This window comes from Canis lupus, chromosome 24, assembly GCF_011100685.1.
Source record: "Canis lupus familiaris isolate Mischka breed German Shepherd chromosome 24, alternate assembly UU_Cfam_GSD_1.0, whole genome shotgun sequence".
Classification (NCBI taxonomy): domain Eukaryota; kingdom Metazoa; phylum Chordata; class Mammalia; order Carnivora; family Canidae; genus Canis; species Canis lupus.
Genome location: NC_049245.1, coordinates 32,390,775 through 32,408,249, shown reverse-complemented (window position 1 = coordinate 32,408,249; position 17,475 = coordinate 32,390,775). Strand labels below are relative to the sequence as shown.

At 49.1% G+C, this 17,475-nt stretch overlaps 1 protein-coding gene across 7 annotated transcripts in view; it reads right to left on the bottom strand.

Annotated features, from left to right (window-relative positions):
• GDAP1L1 (ganglioside induced differentiation associated protein 1 like 1) overlaps positions 1–17,475 on the bottom strand; it is a 49,234-nt gene that overhangs the window by 14,546 nt on the left and 17,213 nt on the right. For 6 of the 7 annotated variants that reach the window (XM_038572381.1, XM_038572382.1, XM_038572385.1 and 3 more), the window contains 2 exons: positions 3,508–3,700; positions 2,338–2,511 (listed from right to left, as the gene is read on the bottom strand). In XM_038572381.1, coding sequence (XP_038428309.1) covers positions 2,338–2,511; positions 3,508–3,613 — 280 coding nt within the window. In that variant the 5' untranslated portion in view covers positions 3,614–3,700. Of the gene's footprint in view, positions 1–2,337; positions 2,512–3,507; positions 3,701–11,908; positions 12,218–17,475 lie in introns of those variants that run through there. The other variant, XM_038572380.1, reaches the window with a different exon arrangement.

Below are 17,475 nucleotides of genomic sequence, written 5' to 3'. Positions count from 1 at the left end.
TTAAATGAATGAATGAATGAATGAATGAATGAATGAATCGGATGAGTGAATGAATGACTGCAGGTATTCAGCTTCCGCCTTCTGATATCTCACCATCTACCACCCCATCTCCTGGACTGATACAAAACCCAGTTAAACACACTTCCAGACCTTTTAGCTTTCAGGCTATATTAAGTCTCATCGATATTTTATGAACGTGAAGGTCAAGTATGGCATTTTCTTTCTTGCCAGTCACCCAGGGCTGCACATGTGGCTGTCTTTAGACTCCAGGAGGGCAAATCAGCAAAGTCCAGGAAAGACCTTAGGCTGATTGGAGGGGTCACTGCAGGATGATTTCTGTATCCTCTGAGATCCCCTTCCCTCCCCCAGTGGGGCTGGAGCCCTGAGATCTTTCTCCTCAAAAGAGGAACAGGCTGGACCCCTCACTGCCTCCTAGACTTCTTCAAATGACTCATGGCAGAATGAAGAAGGGCCTCCAGCCCCCAGAAGCATTTAGGGACTGTCTTTGCCTCGTCCAGGTCACCACCACTGCTCACCTAGATGACAGCCAGGACCTCCTAACTGCCCACCCATTCTTTTCTCGGTTGAGGGAACTTTGTAAAACGCACATCGGATCATGTCACTTCCCATCCCTGTTTCTCCACTGCTCTTTGGACAAAATTCCCATTCTGCCAGACTTACTCCCCAGGCTCGCACCACAGCCACTCCTACTTCCCTTGGGCTACACTTCATCCACATTGAACTTCCTTCAGTTCCCCAAACATACCACAGTCTCTCCTACCCCTGACACTGAAAGGATTCTCTAGCTCTCCTTCCCCTGTGCCTCCTGGTCACCCTTGGATGCTGCTGCATTTCAGAAGCTCTGCATGCTCCCAAGGCTGAGATGGTGACCTTCCCTGGTCCCGTAGCCTTCCTGCTTCCTTATCATAACACTGAGAGGCTCTAGGGTGACATATCTTTAATCAACTAGTGTTTGAACAGGTTATATGTACACACTTGTTTAAAAATCCAAACAATATTCAATAATGTACAGTGAAAAGTAAATCTCTCTCCTCTGAATCTGTGGTCTCTTAGTTGTGCTCCCCAAAAGCAAACACCTTCTCATATATCCCCCAGGAATCCTCTGTGTTTGCAAGCACCTGTGTGTCCATTTAACCCCCTTTTAAATATGTTAATGATACCACACTAGGTGCATTTTTTGCCCTTCATTCCTACTTACTAATATATCTTAGTAAGTATCCCATATGCTTTTTTTAAAAAATTTTTTTTATTTATTTATGATAGTTACAGAGAGAGAGAGAGGCAGAGACACAGGCAGAGGGAGAAGCAGGCTCCATGCACCGGGAGCCCGATGTGGGATTCGATCCCGGGTCTCCAGGATCGCGCCCTGGGCCAAAGGCAGGCGCCAAACCGCTGCGCCATCCAGGGATCCCCCATATGCTTATTTTTTAAAGATATTTAAATTCAAGTTAGTTAACATATAGTGTATTATTAGTTTCAGTGGTATAATTTAGTGATTCATCAGTTGCATGTAACACCCAGTGTCATATGCTTATTTTTTTTTTTTAATAGCTGTACGGTGTTCCATCATATGGGAAGACTAGAAGTGTTCCAGTGTACGGGAAGACTAGAATTTATTTACCCAGTTCCCAACTCATGCACAGCTGGGTTGTTTCCAGCTTCTTGCTGTTACCATCTATGCTGCAATGAATGCCCTTGTACATGATTCGTGGTGCACAAAGCCAGGTATAATTGCAGGATCATCTCCAAGGTGTGGGTCTTTCTGTGTTCCATCTAGAGTGCCAGACTGCCCTCCCGAGAGGTTGTTCAAACATATTTAGTCCCACGCTGCAATCACCTGGTCACTTGTCAGGATGGAACTGTGACCCCGGGATGGTAGAGGCTGTGGCTGTCCCCATCTGTCCCCAGCCCCCTGCCCAGGGCCTGGGCCATAGTAGACCACATAAATGTTGTTGACTGAATGGAGATAGGATGATACTGCTAAATTCCGAGTCTTGTTTGAGGGTAGTACTCCAAAGGGACGGGATCAAGTTCCACAACCTGCCCCTTCCCACTTTTAAACATTGGCGTCAAGAGGAAGAAAGTGACCATTTACTGACACCTAGTATCTACTTAGAACACCCAGAGGGATGCCAGAGAGATTAATAGAGACAGAGAGAGCAGGGTGGAGAGAGAGGCAGAGAGGGATGGGGGCGATCAGGAGGGAGAGGAGGAAGACAGCTGGTAAGAGACACACAGTGGGAGGAAGAGGTGGAGGAGGAGAACTCCTGTTGAAAGCAGAAAGGTGGGCAAACAAGGGTAACCCGTGGCACTCACTGCGGATCTCGGCCGTGGCGTACTTGGGGATCATGGAGTCAGTGGTGAGCTCGGGGTGCAGGATGCAGCCGTGTGTGTAGGCGTCCATGGGCAGCGCGTCCAGCAGCTCACGGTACTGCAGCACCCTCGCGTGCTGTGGGCTGCCCGCCTCAGGCATCAGGGTCACCACGTGATCTGCGGGGCACAGCCAGGGTTGGGCTGGGGTTAGCGGGGCCTGCCCTGGCCACCTACCCCATCCCTTAATCCCAGCACCCTGGAACCCTGAAATGTCGAGGCCCACAGGGTCTACCCCTTTCCCCAGGCTGACACGGGATCCTAGCGGTCCTGCCTGCCCACCGGGAGTCCTGCCAGCCTGTCTCCTGGGGGGCAGCTCCTCGTCACTCCAGGCTTGTTGACTGGTGGGGGTCTAGGCCCAGTGTTGCCAGGCTTCAAGAGAAGCCAGAAACCTGGATGTTTAAAACTGAACTTTCTTTGATTTTTAATTGCTGGCAACTAATTTTTCTCTACAGTTTATGTCTGGGCCCTGCCCCTCGCTCAGCTGTGGTTTGCGGCATCTGCCGTAGGCAGGGGGCTTTTGAATCCGAAGAGGGCTGGAGGAAGAGAGGGAGACATAGGGTCCTGTGGGTTTCTGTGGTGTCTGGGCCCTCCTCACATCTGCAATGTTCTAGGGTACTTGGGTCCCATATCTATGGGGTTCCCGGGGCTCCATGGCCCTGACTATGCTTATAGGGATTCAGTGGGCTGGGCCCTGTCCATGCCCTGGAGTGGCTGGAAGATCTGGGTCCTGCCTGTGGTGACTAGGAGGGCCTGGGTCCTGCTCCTGCCTGGGGGTTCTGAGGACCTGTGGCCATGCCTCTGACTCCAGGGCTCCTGGGGAAGGAGGCTGTAGCCCCAGTGCTCCTAGGGGCGTGTCTGGGCTAGCCCTCTTCCTGGAGTATCCGGGAAAGGGTTTGTGGCATCCCAAGCATCGTGGCCATGCCTGTAGCTCTGTGATTCCTGCAGGGCATCCAAGCCCTGTTTGCAGTCCCATTATTCCTTTTTCGGGAAGACTAGGCCATGTCCACTGCCCCAGTGGGCTTCCTCAGGCTCCCCAAGGTTCTGGGAGCCCGTCTGAGCCTGTGGGGTCCCCGGGGTCTGTGGCTGAGCCCCTGGTGGGTACGGCAGCCGTACCTCCTGTGAAGGTTCGCTCCACGTAGTCGATGATCTGGTCATAGTCGCTGATGATATTGTCTCGGTGGATAATGACGGGCACCTCCTCCCCCAGGTTGAGCCGCATGAACCAGGGCTCCTTGTGCTCACTCTGTGGCAGGCTCACGTCCCGCTCCTCACACGCCAGGCCCTTCTCGGCGATCACCAGCCGCACCTGCAGGCGCCAGGGTCAGAGCGGGGAAGGTGGGCAGACACAAGGGGACACTCTGCCCAGGCGGGGCGGGGCATGCAGGGAGGGAGGTCAGAGGTCACACACAGGAGGTGACACTGTTGCTTCCAGCTCATTCTTGGGCTCCTGGAGGTAGGGAGTGGTTTGGGGGGGGGGAACTCTCCCACGGGCCCAGAGCCTCTTGGTGGGAGGGACACAGCCCTACTCTGGGGCAAAGAGGCAGTGCTCCCTGATGGTTATAGGACTGGGTTTCACAGCGGGACATACCTGGGGTAGGATTCTGGGCTCTGCTATGTGTGCTTGGGCAGATTTCTTAAATTTTCTGAGCCTCAGTTTTCTTATTTGGAAGTATTAATAGTACCACCCCAGGGTCTGGTACATGGCATTCAACTCATGATTTCATTACTCACGATTAGACACTCAGCCTGGCTCCTAGGGGTAGATCAGGCCAGGAAATTCATAGAAATTCTTATCAGCATAATCAATAGCTAAATTTCTCAAATTATTTGGGAAATAAAACAAGGTGCAAAATAATTTGCCAACACCAACTGAGTCTTTTGGTGCCCCCACACACTTCCCATCTGTTGTTGGATGCTCACAAAAGCCTCTCAGAAGAGAGTAGAATAGGAACTATCCCCTTTGTCCTTTTTTTTTTTTTTTGTAGTATCCCCTTTGTCTTGATGAGAAAACCAAAGCCCAGAGACAGCAAGTAATTTCCCCAAAGGCACACAGCAAGTTAGCAGCAGACCTGAAACTGGAAGCAATGGGTCCTGACTCCTAGACCAGTATTCAAATGCCCTGTGGGCACCTTCAAGGAGTCTTGGGCCTGTCCCTCCTTCATCTTTCCTATGTCTTTAAGGGGTCCCAGACAAACATTTGAGCTACTAGAAGCTAATGGAGAGCCTTGAGGCTGGGGTCTGCTCCTGACCCAGCCCAACATTTCTGAGCCGGAAGATAATCAGAAGTCACCTGGTCCAGCTGCCCCCTGCCAGTGGACTGAGGCTCAGAAAGAAGACGACTCGTCCAAGGTCCCCCAGAAGAAAGATGGCAAGTGACTCCACCCCTCCCCACTAATGGCTCCAGTCCAGGGGGAAGGGAAGCAGTTGCCACTGGAGACTGGAGACTGAGGCCAGCAAAAGTGGTTCTCCTGGAGTGTACATGTCCCCACACAGCCAGTTGGTAGCTCTTGGAACTAGGCATCCCCAGTCTCCCTCCCAGGTGCCAGGAGTTATGCACAGAGGGGCAGCATGGTATCCTGGGTCAGACCTTGGACTGGGTGCCAGACTGTCAGTTCAAATCCCAGCTCTAGCACCTTAAATCTTAAATCTTCTGGCTTTACATCTGTGTACCTCAGTTTCCTCACCTGTCCAATGAGAGTCCCACTAGCAATTTCCAAAGAGGGCTGCTGTGGGGACGAGATACTCCAGTCCCTGTGAACAGTGCCTGGCACACTGTAGGCATAATGTGTCTTAGCCACTTGTATGAGATCAGGTCTTGGAAGGAGACAGATTTGGATTTGAAGCCTTGCTCTGCTGCTTATTTGCTTTGTGATCTTGGACAAGTCACTTGACTTCTCTCATGATAGGTTCTATGAAATGAGGAATGTAATCCACTCTTTCAAGCATGGCAGGAGGTTTGGATGGGATGACATGGATAATGTCCCAGCACAGGAGACAGGAGGTTAATACATGGGTTCTATCATCACACACACACACACACACACACACACACACACACACACACACTACCTCACACTCATGGTTGATGTCCTAAAGTAGTACTTCATGCCGCCCTCATGGCTAACACAAACACTCTTTTCCTTGTGGGGAGGGAGAGGTAATTAGTCCCTGAACCCCCAACACTCATTCACAGATTCATTTGCTCCATTAGCCAAAAGCAGGTCCTGCAGATGGGGCTGGGAGGTCCTCACCCTGGCTCTGCCACAACGATGTTATGTGACCTTAGAGCTATCATGCCCTTTTGTGAGCCTCCTTTTAATCATTAGTAGATTGAGGGCTGGACTCCGTGTTAAAGGAGCGTCCTGCAGCCTTGCTGCAAGCTGACACTACATTCGGACCTTGCAGGAGACAGTGGGAGGGTACTGCTGGTTCTAAGAGAGGAACTGTGGCAAAGAATGAGCCCTGGGGTGGCATCTATTTGGTCTGGTATGTGAGTGTATGAGTGCAAGAGCCTGAACAGGAGTCGCAACTGCGTGAATGAGCAAATGCGTGTAGATGCGTGTCTGCATGAGTGGATGTGTATGGATGAGTGTGTGCATATCTGTGCACGAGTATGGGTCTGGATGGATGAGTGTCTGCGTAACTGTATTACAGTACTGTGTGAGTCTGTGTACATCAGTGTGGATATGAGTGTGCATATGCACATGTGTGTCTTTGTGTGTATGTATAAGGGAGTGTGCATGAGCAAGAGAGTACGTGGATGTGTATACTTGAGCTCCTGGGTGGTGCTGGTGCCCTGGAGATGCCCCAGAACAATCAAGGCTGGAGTTTGGCTGGAGCAGAACTGCCCACTCCCTACCTCCTGCCCATCCTGGCATCCTCCACCCTGGGCAGTCAGGCTCCACCCAGCCATTCAGCCTCCAGGCCAAGCTGGGACCGCGGAATGGATGGAGACGGAAACCGAACCAGGCCTCTGCCCTTGGCAGGTCCAGACATGTGGCCTTGCCTCCTGGCAGGGCACTTGCCCCTAGGGATCACTCCCAGGCCCTGCCCTGGGACTCTAGTAAGGGCACTAGGTGCAACTAAGTGCCTGGTGAGGGGACTATCTTTAGAGATGTAACAGTTTTGCTTGGAGCGGCCTCAGGGTCATGCCGGCAGGCGGCCAAGGAGACTTTCTCCTTTAGCTGAGCTGTAGGCCAGAGCCATGTGCCATCCTGCAGGGGAGGGGAGTGTGGGAGGAAGCCAGGCCCAGGGGAAGGGCATGCAGTCACCAAGGCCATCTGCCATCTCTTTATCCTGGAGACTGGACCAGACTTGGGTGGTCACCACTCTGTGTGACTGAACATCAACCACCCCTGGGCAAACTATCTTCCCTGGGGGGGATGGAATTAGCTCACTGGTGCTTCATTATCATAGATGGGCACTGTCCCTCCTCACCCAGGCCCTTGTTTATTAGGCAACTGCAATGTGCTGGGTTGGCATCTCTGCTCAAACACTTAGTTGCTGTGCGACTTTGTAAAAGACACTTAGAGTCTCTGAACCTTAGTGTATTTATCTCAAATATTTTCTTTTTTTAAAATTAATAAAGGTGAGGGAGTGGCCCATACAGGGATCTGAGGAAAAGAGTTCCAGGCAGAGGGAATAGCCAGCACAAAAGCTCTGAGGCAGAAGCATGGCTGGTGTGTTTGAAACACAGCGAGGAGGCCAGTGTGGCTGGAACAGGGTGGACAGGGAGACAAGAGGAGAGGAGGTCATGCACAGGGCCTTTTTTTTTTTAATAGTGGGTTTAAAAAATTTTTTTATTCATTTGTTTATGAGAGACACACAGAGAGAAGCAGAGACAAGGCAGAGGGAGAAGCAGACTCCTTGTGGGGAGCCCAATGCAGGACTTGAGCCCAGGACCCCAGGATCATGACCTGAGCCAAAAGCAGACGCTCAGCCACTGAGCCACCCAGGTATCCCTGCACAGGGCCTTTTATTTTATTTTTTATTTTTTTAAATTATTTATTTATTTATTTATTTATGATAGTCACAGAGAGAGGGAGAGAAAGAGAGACAGGCAGAGGGAGAAGCAGGCTCCATGCCGGGAGCCCGATGTGGGATTCGATCCCGGGTCTCCAGGATCGTGCCCTGGGCCAAAGGCAGGCGCCAAACCGCTGCGCCACCCAGGGATCCCTGCACAGGGCCTTTTAAATGAGATTCCCAGATTCAGGGGTCCATGAATCAATCCAGGGACTCCTTGATCTAGGATGGGAAAATTAGATGTTTATTTTCAGTAATCTCAGCCTGACAGCATTTTCTGCAATTATGTGTGTAGGCGACAAAGCATGGTAGTGTTAGCAGTGGCTGATACATTGTCACCACAAGAAATCAAATACTTTCATCACTGCACATTCCTACAGTTACACTCATCATGACTTTGACATTACAGTGATCAGTCCTGTCACTAGGTCAGGTTATATAACAGGTTCATACAGAAACACATACTATTATACAATGAATTTGTTTTAAAAATATGTCAATAGCTATACTTTGATTGGCTTCCCTTCTAGTAATGCTGTGTATTTTGCTTTATCCATTAAAAGGCATTATTGTGAGAAAGATCCACAGGCTTCCCCCCATTGATGAGGGGTCCATGACCCAGGCAAAGTTAGCATCCTGTAGTAGAGCCTAAGGCCATTATGAGGATGGCCTGTCTCTTTCTTGGAAGGACCCGGTGAGCAACTACAGGCTTCTGAGAAGAGTAGTGAGATCTGCAGCTGTCACCTGTGAGCTTCTGGGGGTGGAGGAAATGGTCAAGGGCAGCGTGGACAGCGCTGGGGGCCAGTGCCCAAGAGCATGAAAGGCAAGGCCAGGGTGGGAGGGAGAGATCACCTTGGTGTCTTGGGTGTTGGGACTATCTTCTGACAGGACTCAGATCTGGGCCTCCTACTCTTGGGGACAGAAGGCTCCACCCACAGGTACATCCAAGACAAAGGCAGACCCTGAGAGGATGGGATGAGGGGATCTTGAACAGGCTTGTTGCAGGAAGCCAAGGATGGCTCTCAGAGACTCACCTTGGTGGAAATCACAGGAAGAATAGCTAACCCTCAAATAGCACTTTCTCTGTGCCAGGAACTGCTCTAAGACATTTATACGTGTTACAAAAACCTAATGAGGTAGGTACTAGTATCATGAACCTTTTGCAAAAGAGGAAATAGGCACAGAGACAACACTAAGTTGGCAAAAGTTACACAGCCAGTAAATAGCAATCTTAGTTTGTTTGTTTTTTTTTTTAAACTGGCCGGCATGAGGACAGAAGAATGCTCAAAAGGCTGGGAACACACAGAAACAGAGCGATTCTTCCTGCTTGGGGAGGGAGGGATGCAGGTTGTGTCAAACATCTAGTCCATTTTCATGCTGAAAAGCTGAGGACCACAGAGGGTCAGGACCTACCTGAGGTCACAAGCTAGTGAGTTGGAATGCCAGCAATCAGAATGCTGGTGTCTTGACAGTCTGCGTGTTTGCCCCTCCTAGCCTCACCCCTTGGCCCTCACCTCCGGCCAAGGAGAAGCAGGCTGGGGGCAGAACAGCCTCAGAAACAAACTAATATCTACATTTTGCATTTAGAACCTCCTCTGAACCCTGTGGCCCCAGATGATCACTTATGATGGTGCATGAAATTTCACTGTTAGCATGCAATCTTTAAGGCATTGTGCTAAGTGTGTGGCCACGCATGATATCATTCAATCCTCACAACTCTCTGAGATAGGTTACTGTTCCTCCTGCACAGAGGAGGAAGCAGAGACTTACAAAAGTGAAGACACGTGCACAAAGGCATACAGAGGGAAGTGGCACAGTCAGGATTTGATCTCCTGTCTGGTAAATATAAGTGAGCTTACTTGGCACTTTCTATATGCTAGGTGCTGCTCTAGGTGATTTAATGGATACATTTGCTGAATCTTCACAATGACCTTATCCTGGAGGTGCTGTTATTATTCTTACTTTATAGCCGTGATGTGTGAGGCATGAGAGGCTAAGCAACCTGCCCAGAATTACCCAGCTGGTCAGTGGCAGAGTTAAGATTGAATCCTGGGCACTCTGGCCTCAGAGATGGAGCTCGGGACCCCCCTCACTGTCTTGCTACCCTCTGGCTCTGGGATAGTCCTCAGATGTCCCATGAAGCCACCACCACTCTTGAGGGTAGGCTATTTTCTGCTATTCATGTACCATTTAAGACAGGCTTCTCAGATGCTAAAAAAGGGGAATTGCTCCCTGAATGCAGGCAGGGCCCTTAAGGACTGAAAAGAAGGAAGCTTACCTGCTAAATTCCTACTATGTGCCAGACACTTAACATATGTCCATGCCCTTTTAATCCCCCTGGAATTCTGCAGGGTTGGATGCAAAAGTCTCGTTGAGGAAATTGAGGCATGGAGAGGTTGACTTGTCCAAGGTCACACATCCAGTAAGCATTTAAGATGAGAATGGAATCCAAGACCATCTGACTACAGAGCCCATGCCCTTTCCACCAGGCTACACTGCCCCTAGAACCTACCATGGGCACCCAGACAAGGGGAAGGCCCTGAAAGGGAGGCAAGAGGATGCCCAGGCTGGCCTGGTCACAAATGGGGTTGTAGTGGAGAGTTCCATCCCAAAATAAAGGGCCACCTCAGCTCTGAGTGCAGATTGAATAGGATATATTCCTTGAGGGCACGGGGAAGAGCAGGAAGCTCCCTTGGGGAACGGTGATGGCAGGTGCCATCCCTCTGCCACCTGTCCAGTCCCAATCACTGGGACCTGGCTCCTGAGGTTCTGGGAAAGAAGGGATTCTAAAGTCTGGAGGTCAGTCTGATTCATCTTCAAACCCCCAGCAACTTGCATAGAGCTTGGCATGCAGTAGGTGCTCAGCGTGCACGTGTAGAATTTATGGATGAGTCCCAGAGTGGCTCTGGTTAAGCAGACCCCTCCTTCACCCAGCACTTTAGTGATATCATAACACCTATAATTATCAGAGCCTTGACCCTTTGCCAGGCACTGCTATCAGCATTTTTTGTGTATCACCTCATTTCACCCTCAAAATAACCCTTTGAGAAAGGTACTGCCATTAGCTCCATTTTACAGATTATAAAACCTTGGAGAGGCAAGGTGACCTGTCCAAAGCTTTACGGTGAATTATTGGGGAAGATGATTCTTCTACTGGGGACTGTCTGGCCTCAGGGTCTATACTCTAAACTGGAGCTGCTCAAAAAAGGATCAGTGGACCAGCTTTATCAGCATCACTGGTAGCTAGTTGGAAATGCAGCCTCTTGAGCCCCACTCCAGACCTGCTGAATCAGAATATCTGGGGTGGGACCCAGCAGTCTGTGTTTAAACCAGGATCATGCAGTGACTAATGTATGCTCAAGTTTGAGAAGCGCCAGTCTAGAACACTAAGTTATACCGCCTCTTCAACAACCCTCTCAGCAACTCTGAGAAGGGGTGGGAATTACAAGTAGGTATTACTATTATTATTATTTTCATCATCATCTAGTTTTCCAGATGATGAACTGAGCCTGGACCAAGACTCAAATCTAAGTCTTTTGGTTCCAAGGCCCTTTCTCTTTAGGAATCTGTTTCTCCATCTGAAAAAATGAGTGAATGTAACAAAAGGATCTCCCAGGAAGAAGAGGAATTCCAAGGTCTGACTACCGGAATCCCTTAGAAACCATCAACGCTCGCTGTTGGGCCCTGGCCGTGGTGCTGAATTCGTGCCCCACTGACGGACAGCCGCCCGGGGTGGGAGATTGCGCCCCTAGAGGCGCCCCTGTCTCACAGGCGCAGTGCTTGGCCCTCACCCCCCGGAAGCGGGAACCCCGAAAACTCAGCACCAGGCTGGATTCCTAGCTGCCCTCCCAGCTCGTCTGGGTCTGAGAAGGGGCAGAGGGGCTGTCTGTGTCTTTAAGAGCAAAACATAGATTTTAGGGGCCGAACCCAAGCTAGTCTAAGGAGATGGGTTAACTCCTTCCTTCTCAAGGTCCAGGTAAGTGTGGATGCGGGAGAGGGCTGGGGACAGACCCTCCAAGCCCCAGCCAGAGGAGGGCTCCCAGCCAGGCAGGAGCTGCGACCTGGAGGGCCTGTAGTATCCAGGACAGCAGCGCGGAGGGAGGCCCACCACCGACTACTGGGGCTGGAGGCTGGATCCCAGAAAGCACTCCTCCTTCCTCCCCGCAGTAGCCGCCCCCTCCAACAGGCCGCCTTCCCAGCAGTGCCCATTCCTTTCCCCTTGCCTTTGTCTCTCTTCTCAGCCCTCCAACAGACCAGGTCTTTCTGGGAGGGAAAGAGGCATAATAGATGTTCCCACAATTGGGAACGGTGCTCTTGGGGCCCAAGACAGGGCCAGTCACCTCCCGGCATCCTCCACCCTCCAGCCCCGAAATCCCACATTCCACCCTCCAGCCTCTCCCCCGTCCTCGGACCCCCTGGGCCCTCCTGGATCCCCTCCCCCAAGCCTCCTCGCCAGCGGGTGCATCCTGCTCCCCAGCTCCCTGGGCTCTACCTTCTGTGAGCTGAAAGACTGGGTCCAGTGGTACAGAACCAGGCTCTCCTTGGGCCAATGGGCGGGGCTGGCCGCCTCGGGAGCGTCGGGGGCCTCCACGGGCTTGGCCACATCGCTCTCCAGCGCCGAGATGGGCCACCAGCTGCAGTTGGTGGGGGTCAGGTTGTTGGGGGTCGCCATGACAGCCCGGAATCAGAGGGAGGAAAGAAGGAGGCTCCGCGGCGGCGGCTCTCTCTCGCCCAGCATCACATGGCCTCGCCGAGCCTGCCCCTCTTTCGCTCCCTCCCTCCCCTCTCCGTGAATGTCATTACTCGCTGGGCGCTGGGGGAGGGGCGAGGGGATCCCGGGAGCTCCTTCCCTCCTCCTCCCCTTGGCACGCCCCTGGCCCCTGCCAGGAACCACCCGTCCTCTAGGTCAGGCTCCCTGGAAGGGCTCGAGGAGCCACCGGGGAGTGGGCCTTGCCCCCCAAATGGCTCATATCTGGCCAGGCTTCTGCCAAGACTCCACCATTGTTAACGGGTTCCGACTCTCTATCTTCCAAGAAGCAAATACCTTTTAGGACAATTGTGTTATAGAGACCCATTCCTCTTATAAATCAGTCTCTGGAAATAGCTTGTCTCTCTTTGGAGCTGTCATTTTCTAGCATTTCTCATCAAGGACCTCTAAGGGCAGAAGGGCACAGACTATGAAGTACAGAGCAAATGCTTACATAGCACTTGCCACCTGCCCAGGCTTTACAACCATCAGCTCACTGAGCCTTCCACAATAACCGCATGAGCCTCATTTTACAGAGGAGGAAAATGAGGCACAGAGAGGTTAAGTGACCTTGGCCAAGGTCCCCTAGCTAGTAAGTGCTGGAGCAGAGATTCGAACCCAATCTGTCTGGCTCCAGACTCTATCCTCTTAGTGATGTAGACATGATGATGATATAGACAACAGCACAGCAAGCGGTTATCAACCCAAGCACTTTACATGCATCATCTCATTTATCTGCACAATAATCATTTTTACTAGAGGAGGAAGGTGAGTCTTGGAGATGTCAAGTCCTTGATCCAAGGTCACATCTTCACCCAGGAGACTGAGGCACAATCAGAGGAGCTCAAGAAAGCCTATAATGCCCTGCTATCACTTAGTTTATCCTAAATATTCATGGGAGCTTTACATAAAATTCCTTAATATGCCCTTGCTTCCATTGCTATAAATATTGTTTTAATTTTAAAAAAATTTAAAGATTTTTATTTATTCATGAGAGACACACACACACACACACACACACACAGAGGCAGAGACATAGGCAGAGGGGAGCCTGATACGGGACTCGATCCCAGGACCCTGGGATCAGGACCTGAGCCAAATGCAGCCACTCATCCCATGAACTACCCCAGTGTCCCAAATACTGTTTTAATTTATTTACCATTGAGCAAACAGATGCACCAGGAAGATAAGCTTCTGTATTTGTCCTTCCTCCCCCATGTGATGCTATCAAGGACTCCTGAGCACATCACCCTTTCAGATAGATAAGCCTGGCTCTTGAGGAATCAGTGTCCTTTCTTCTACCAGATAATAAAAGTTCTGTGGCCCAGGGGCTTCCCTTTTGGCTTTTGGAACTATGTTTTCTACCAAGTCTCAGTTGCCATATTAGCCTCCCTGATCACCCTTCCATGAATTCATTTTAAAAAGATTTTATCTATGTATTTGACAAAGAATGAGAGAGAGAGCGAGCACAAGCAAGCAAAATGGCAGGCAGAGGGAGAGGGAGAAGCAGGCTGCCTGCTGAGCAGAGACCCCAACTTGGGACTCAATCCCAGGATTAGGCCTGAGCGGAAGGCAGACACTTAACTGACTGAGCCAACCAGGCACTTTGAAATTTTTTTTTTTAAGATTTTATTCATTCATTTGAGAGACAGAGAGAAAGAGGGAGGGAAGGACAAAGGGAGAGAGGAAGAGAGGGAGATGGAGAGAGGGAGAGAGGGAGAGAGAGAATCTGAGTTGGGGAGGAGGGGCAAAGGGAGAGGGAGAAACAGACTCCCCATTGAACAGGGAACTCGACTCTGGGGGAGGCTGAATCCCAGGACCCCGATATCACGACTTGAGCCAAAGGCAGATGCTTAACTGACTGAACCACCCAGGCACCCCTCCATGAAATTTTTATTCCTTCTTTTTCCTCAAAGTGTGTTCTTGTTCACTATTTTTTACAAAAATCAAAGCAGGATATGATGTGTCTTCAGGGAAAACTCAAATGTCTGAATTCAGGGAAGTAAGGCCTTAGAAATTTGATCAAGAAATTTGGAAAATCTTGTCCCTGTAGAGGCTGCTTTTAGGCAACAGGCTTGAGCAACAGAAACTTGAGCAAGGCAAAATGGCCCACAGTGACCACTGACCTGACAAAAACAGGCTCATTAACAGACCCAACTTGAAGTAGTCACCATCCCTAACTGACCAATTACAACCAAGCACAGTTCCTAAGATTACTCCCCAAAAAGTACAATTTTGTCCATCCTCATACTCCACCCTATAACTATAGCTACTCACCATTGTCTTGTGGCAGATAATTTCTCCTTATGGCAGCCCTGTCACTGCTCTCTTACAATGTATTCAATAAATTTCTATCAACTTTTTCTGCCTTGGGTGAATTCTTTCACCCCAGGCACTGGCACTGTCAGCCCCCACCCATTTGGATGCCCCATAGGCCCTCTCTGTGTCTTCAACCTAAATGCATCTCAGAAGCCCATGTCACAGCAGTTGCACTCAAACGTGTATTCATTTTCTCAACAAATATTAATTGTGCACCCACAGTGTGTTAGGCACTTTAAGTGGCATCAGAAATACAGTGATAAATAAGATAGACATTGGCCTGCTCTTTGCATTTTCCACCTAAAAATACATCTGGGAAAGAGTTTCCTATCAACGCAGGTCTAACCCGTACTGTTTAACAGTCTACATTGTATGAATGTGCTGTAATAAGTTTAACTCCTATTAACAAATATGCCGTTTCTAATATTTTGTTATAAAAACAATGCTGCAGCAAAAATCCTTATTCATACAGATTTGTGCATGTTTGAGTATAGTATGTATGATAAATTCCTAGAAGTGGAATTGCTAGATCAAAGACTATGTCTCTGACCAAGTTCCCTCAGAAGAAACTGTTCCAATTTACACTCCTCACTAACGATCTACAAAAGGGCCCATTTCCCTATACCCTTGCCAACTCAGCATATTTTTAAACATTTTTTTTTTCCTTTTTGAATCTTTGGGTGAAAAATGATATATTGTAGTTTTTATTTGCTTCTCTCTTTTGAGTTATTATAAAAAATTTTTTCAAACATATGATATAGCAAAAAAAATAGCTCAATCAACACCCATCTATCCATCACTTAAATACAATCATTGGTTAAAACTTGCCATGTTTAATTTGGGAAGGAAATTGAAGGGGCTTGAAGTATTTTGTAACAAATTATAGGCATCATGATATTTCATCCATGAAATACTTCAGTATTAGATACTTTAGACCTAACATAAATCATTTTCTTACATAAACAATACACTCTTCAGATTTAAAAATTAAATTTCTTTGTAAATCTTTTCTCCCACAATGTCAACTCAATGGAGACACTGGGCCAGTTGTCTTGTACAATGTTCCACTTGGGGAGTCTGCTTGGTCATTGTGGCAGTCTCTTACCTTGTCGTACTCTCCTCTGTTTCCTATAAATTAGTACTTAGGTCCAAAGGATAGACTAGATTCAGATGAACTATTTGGGGGCAAAATGTAACTAATCCTTCATGGGTGATGCTACCTACTTAGTTTCGTCTTGCATCCAGAAATCCACAATATCTTGATGTCCCACTACTAATGATGCCATGTTTAAGTGGTGACCACCACTCTCCATGTTAAATGCCCATTTTTCCTCTTCCCACCAGACCCTTATGGGTATCTGGTTTCTCATTCACTGATGGTCCTTGGGTGAACCAAGTTATCAGGTGCTGTCAAATGATTTTCTAATTCTGTCCTTTTGTATGCCTTTATCAGCTGGCATTCTTTGAGTTTCATCTTTTCAAATGTTTCAAGTCCATTTTAATTTCTTTCCCAGTGAATTGTCTGTTTCTGTGGGGACCTGGGCAATTATACCACAATGTGATGAGTGCTGTGCCAGGGTAAGAGCCTGGAAGGGGCACCACCTGGGCGCTGGACATGCCAGGAAAGGCTCTCAGGAGCTGGTGGCTCTCAGGAGCTGGTATAGTTTCCTCTGAAGCAGATCCTGAGGCAAGAATTCAAAGACAAGCAGTTAATTTGGGAGAAGGAAATTCTGGGAAGCAAGTGGGGGAAAAATACAGACAAGAAAGGCAGCAAAAAAAAAAAAAAAAAAAAAAAAAAAAAAAAAACAAGAAAGGCAGCAAGGGGGGATGGGATCCCTGGGTGGCGCAGCAGTTTAGCGCCTGCCTTTGGCCCAGGGCGCGATCCTGGAGACGCAGGATCGAATCCCACGTTGGGCTCCCGGTGCATGGAGCCTGCTTCTCCCTCTGCCTGTGTCTCTGCCCCCCTCTCTCTCTCTGTGTGACTATCATAAATAAATAAAAATTAAAAAAAAAAAAAAGAAAAGAAAGACAGCAAGGAAGGTGTACTGTCAAGCAAGTTAGCACCATGGGTATCTGGAGCTTAATCCCTCAGGGAAATTCTGAGGCTGGTGTAAAGTGCCTCCGGAGGAGGAAGAAAGCCAGGGTATTTACACACCAACTCCTGTCAGTCATTGTTGGAAGGCTGCTCCTTGCAGGGAGCAGGCAGTGTTAATTTCCCAGCACTTCAGGCCTGCCCTGAGGTTGGCAGAGCTGCTTCCAGTGGTTACAAAAAAGCCCTCAGGCCATAAATGCGGGTGCTGCCAACTGGGGGTCAGCGATGGGCACAGAAATGGTAAAAGTAGGGGACACAGGGAGGGCATTACCAGCATCTGCTCAGGGACCTCTAAGCAGAGACTTTAAGAATGAGAAGGAATTAGCCAGATGGAGAGATGGAGAAAGGGACACATGCTCCAGGCAGAGGGCAGGTGTAAAGGCCAGAGGTGACAGTGAGGGTGGAGAGTTTCAGGGACCCATGGATTTTTATCTAGCTGGAGACAGAGGTGAGAGATGAGGCTTGGTGGTCATACCAGGCCTGCTAAACCACCTTTAGGAGTTATCACATCATGCTGAGGGTACCGGAGAGTCACTGGAGGGTTTTAATCAAGGAAATAGCATCCAGTTTGTGTGCTAGAAATTTCAAAACGCCTGAAATACATATACTGAAATTCCAATGTGTTAATTCACACTGGAGTCTAGCTGTTCCTTGCCAGTGATGGGATTACTCCTGCCCTTCCTTCCATAAGAACTAGGGATAGACTCAGCCACCAAGAGGTTGCCTTGAATGTGAACTCCGTGCACAGTGAGATGGGGAGCCTCTTAGGGAACTTCTCACTTGGGCCTACTACTGCTAGATTATAATACACATTATAACAACATCTATGAGGGTTTCGCATGTGCCAAACACTGTGCTCAGCATTTTTTATTTTTTTTAAAGATTTTATTTATTCATGAGA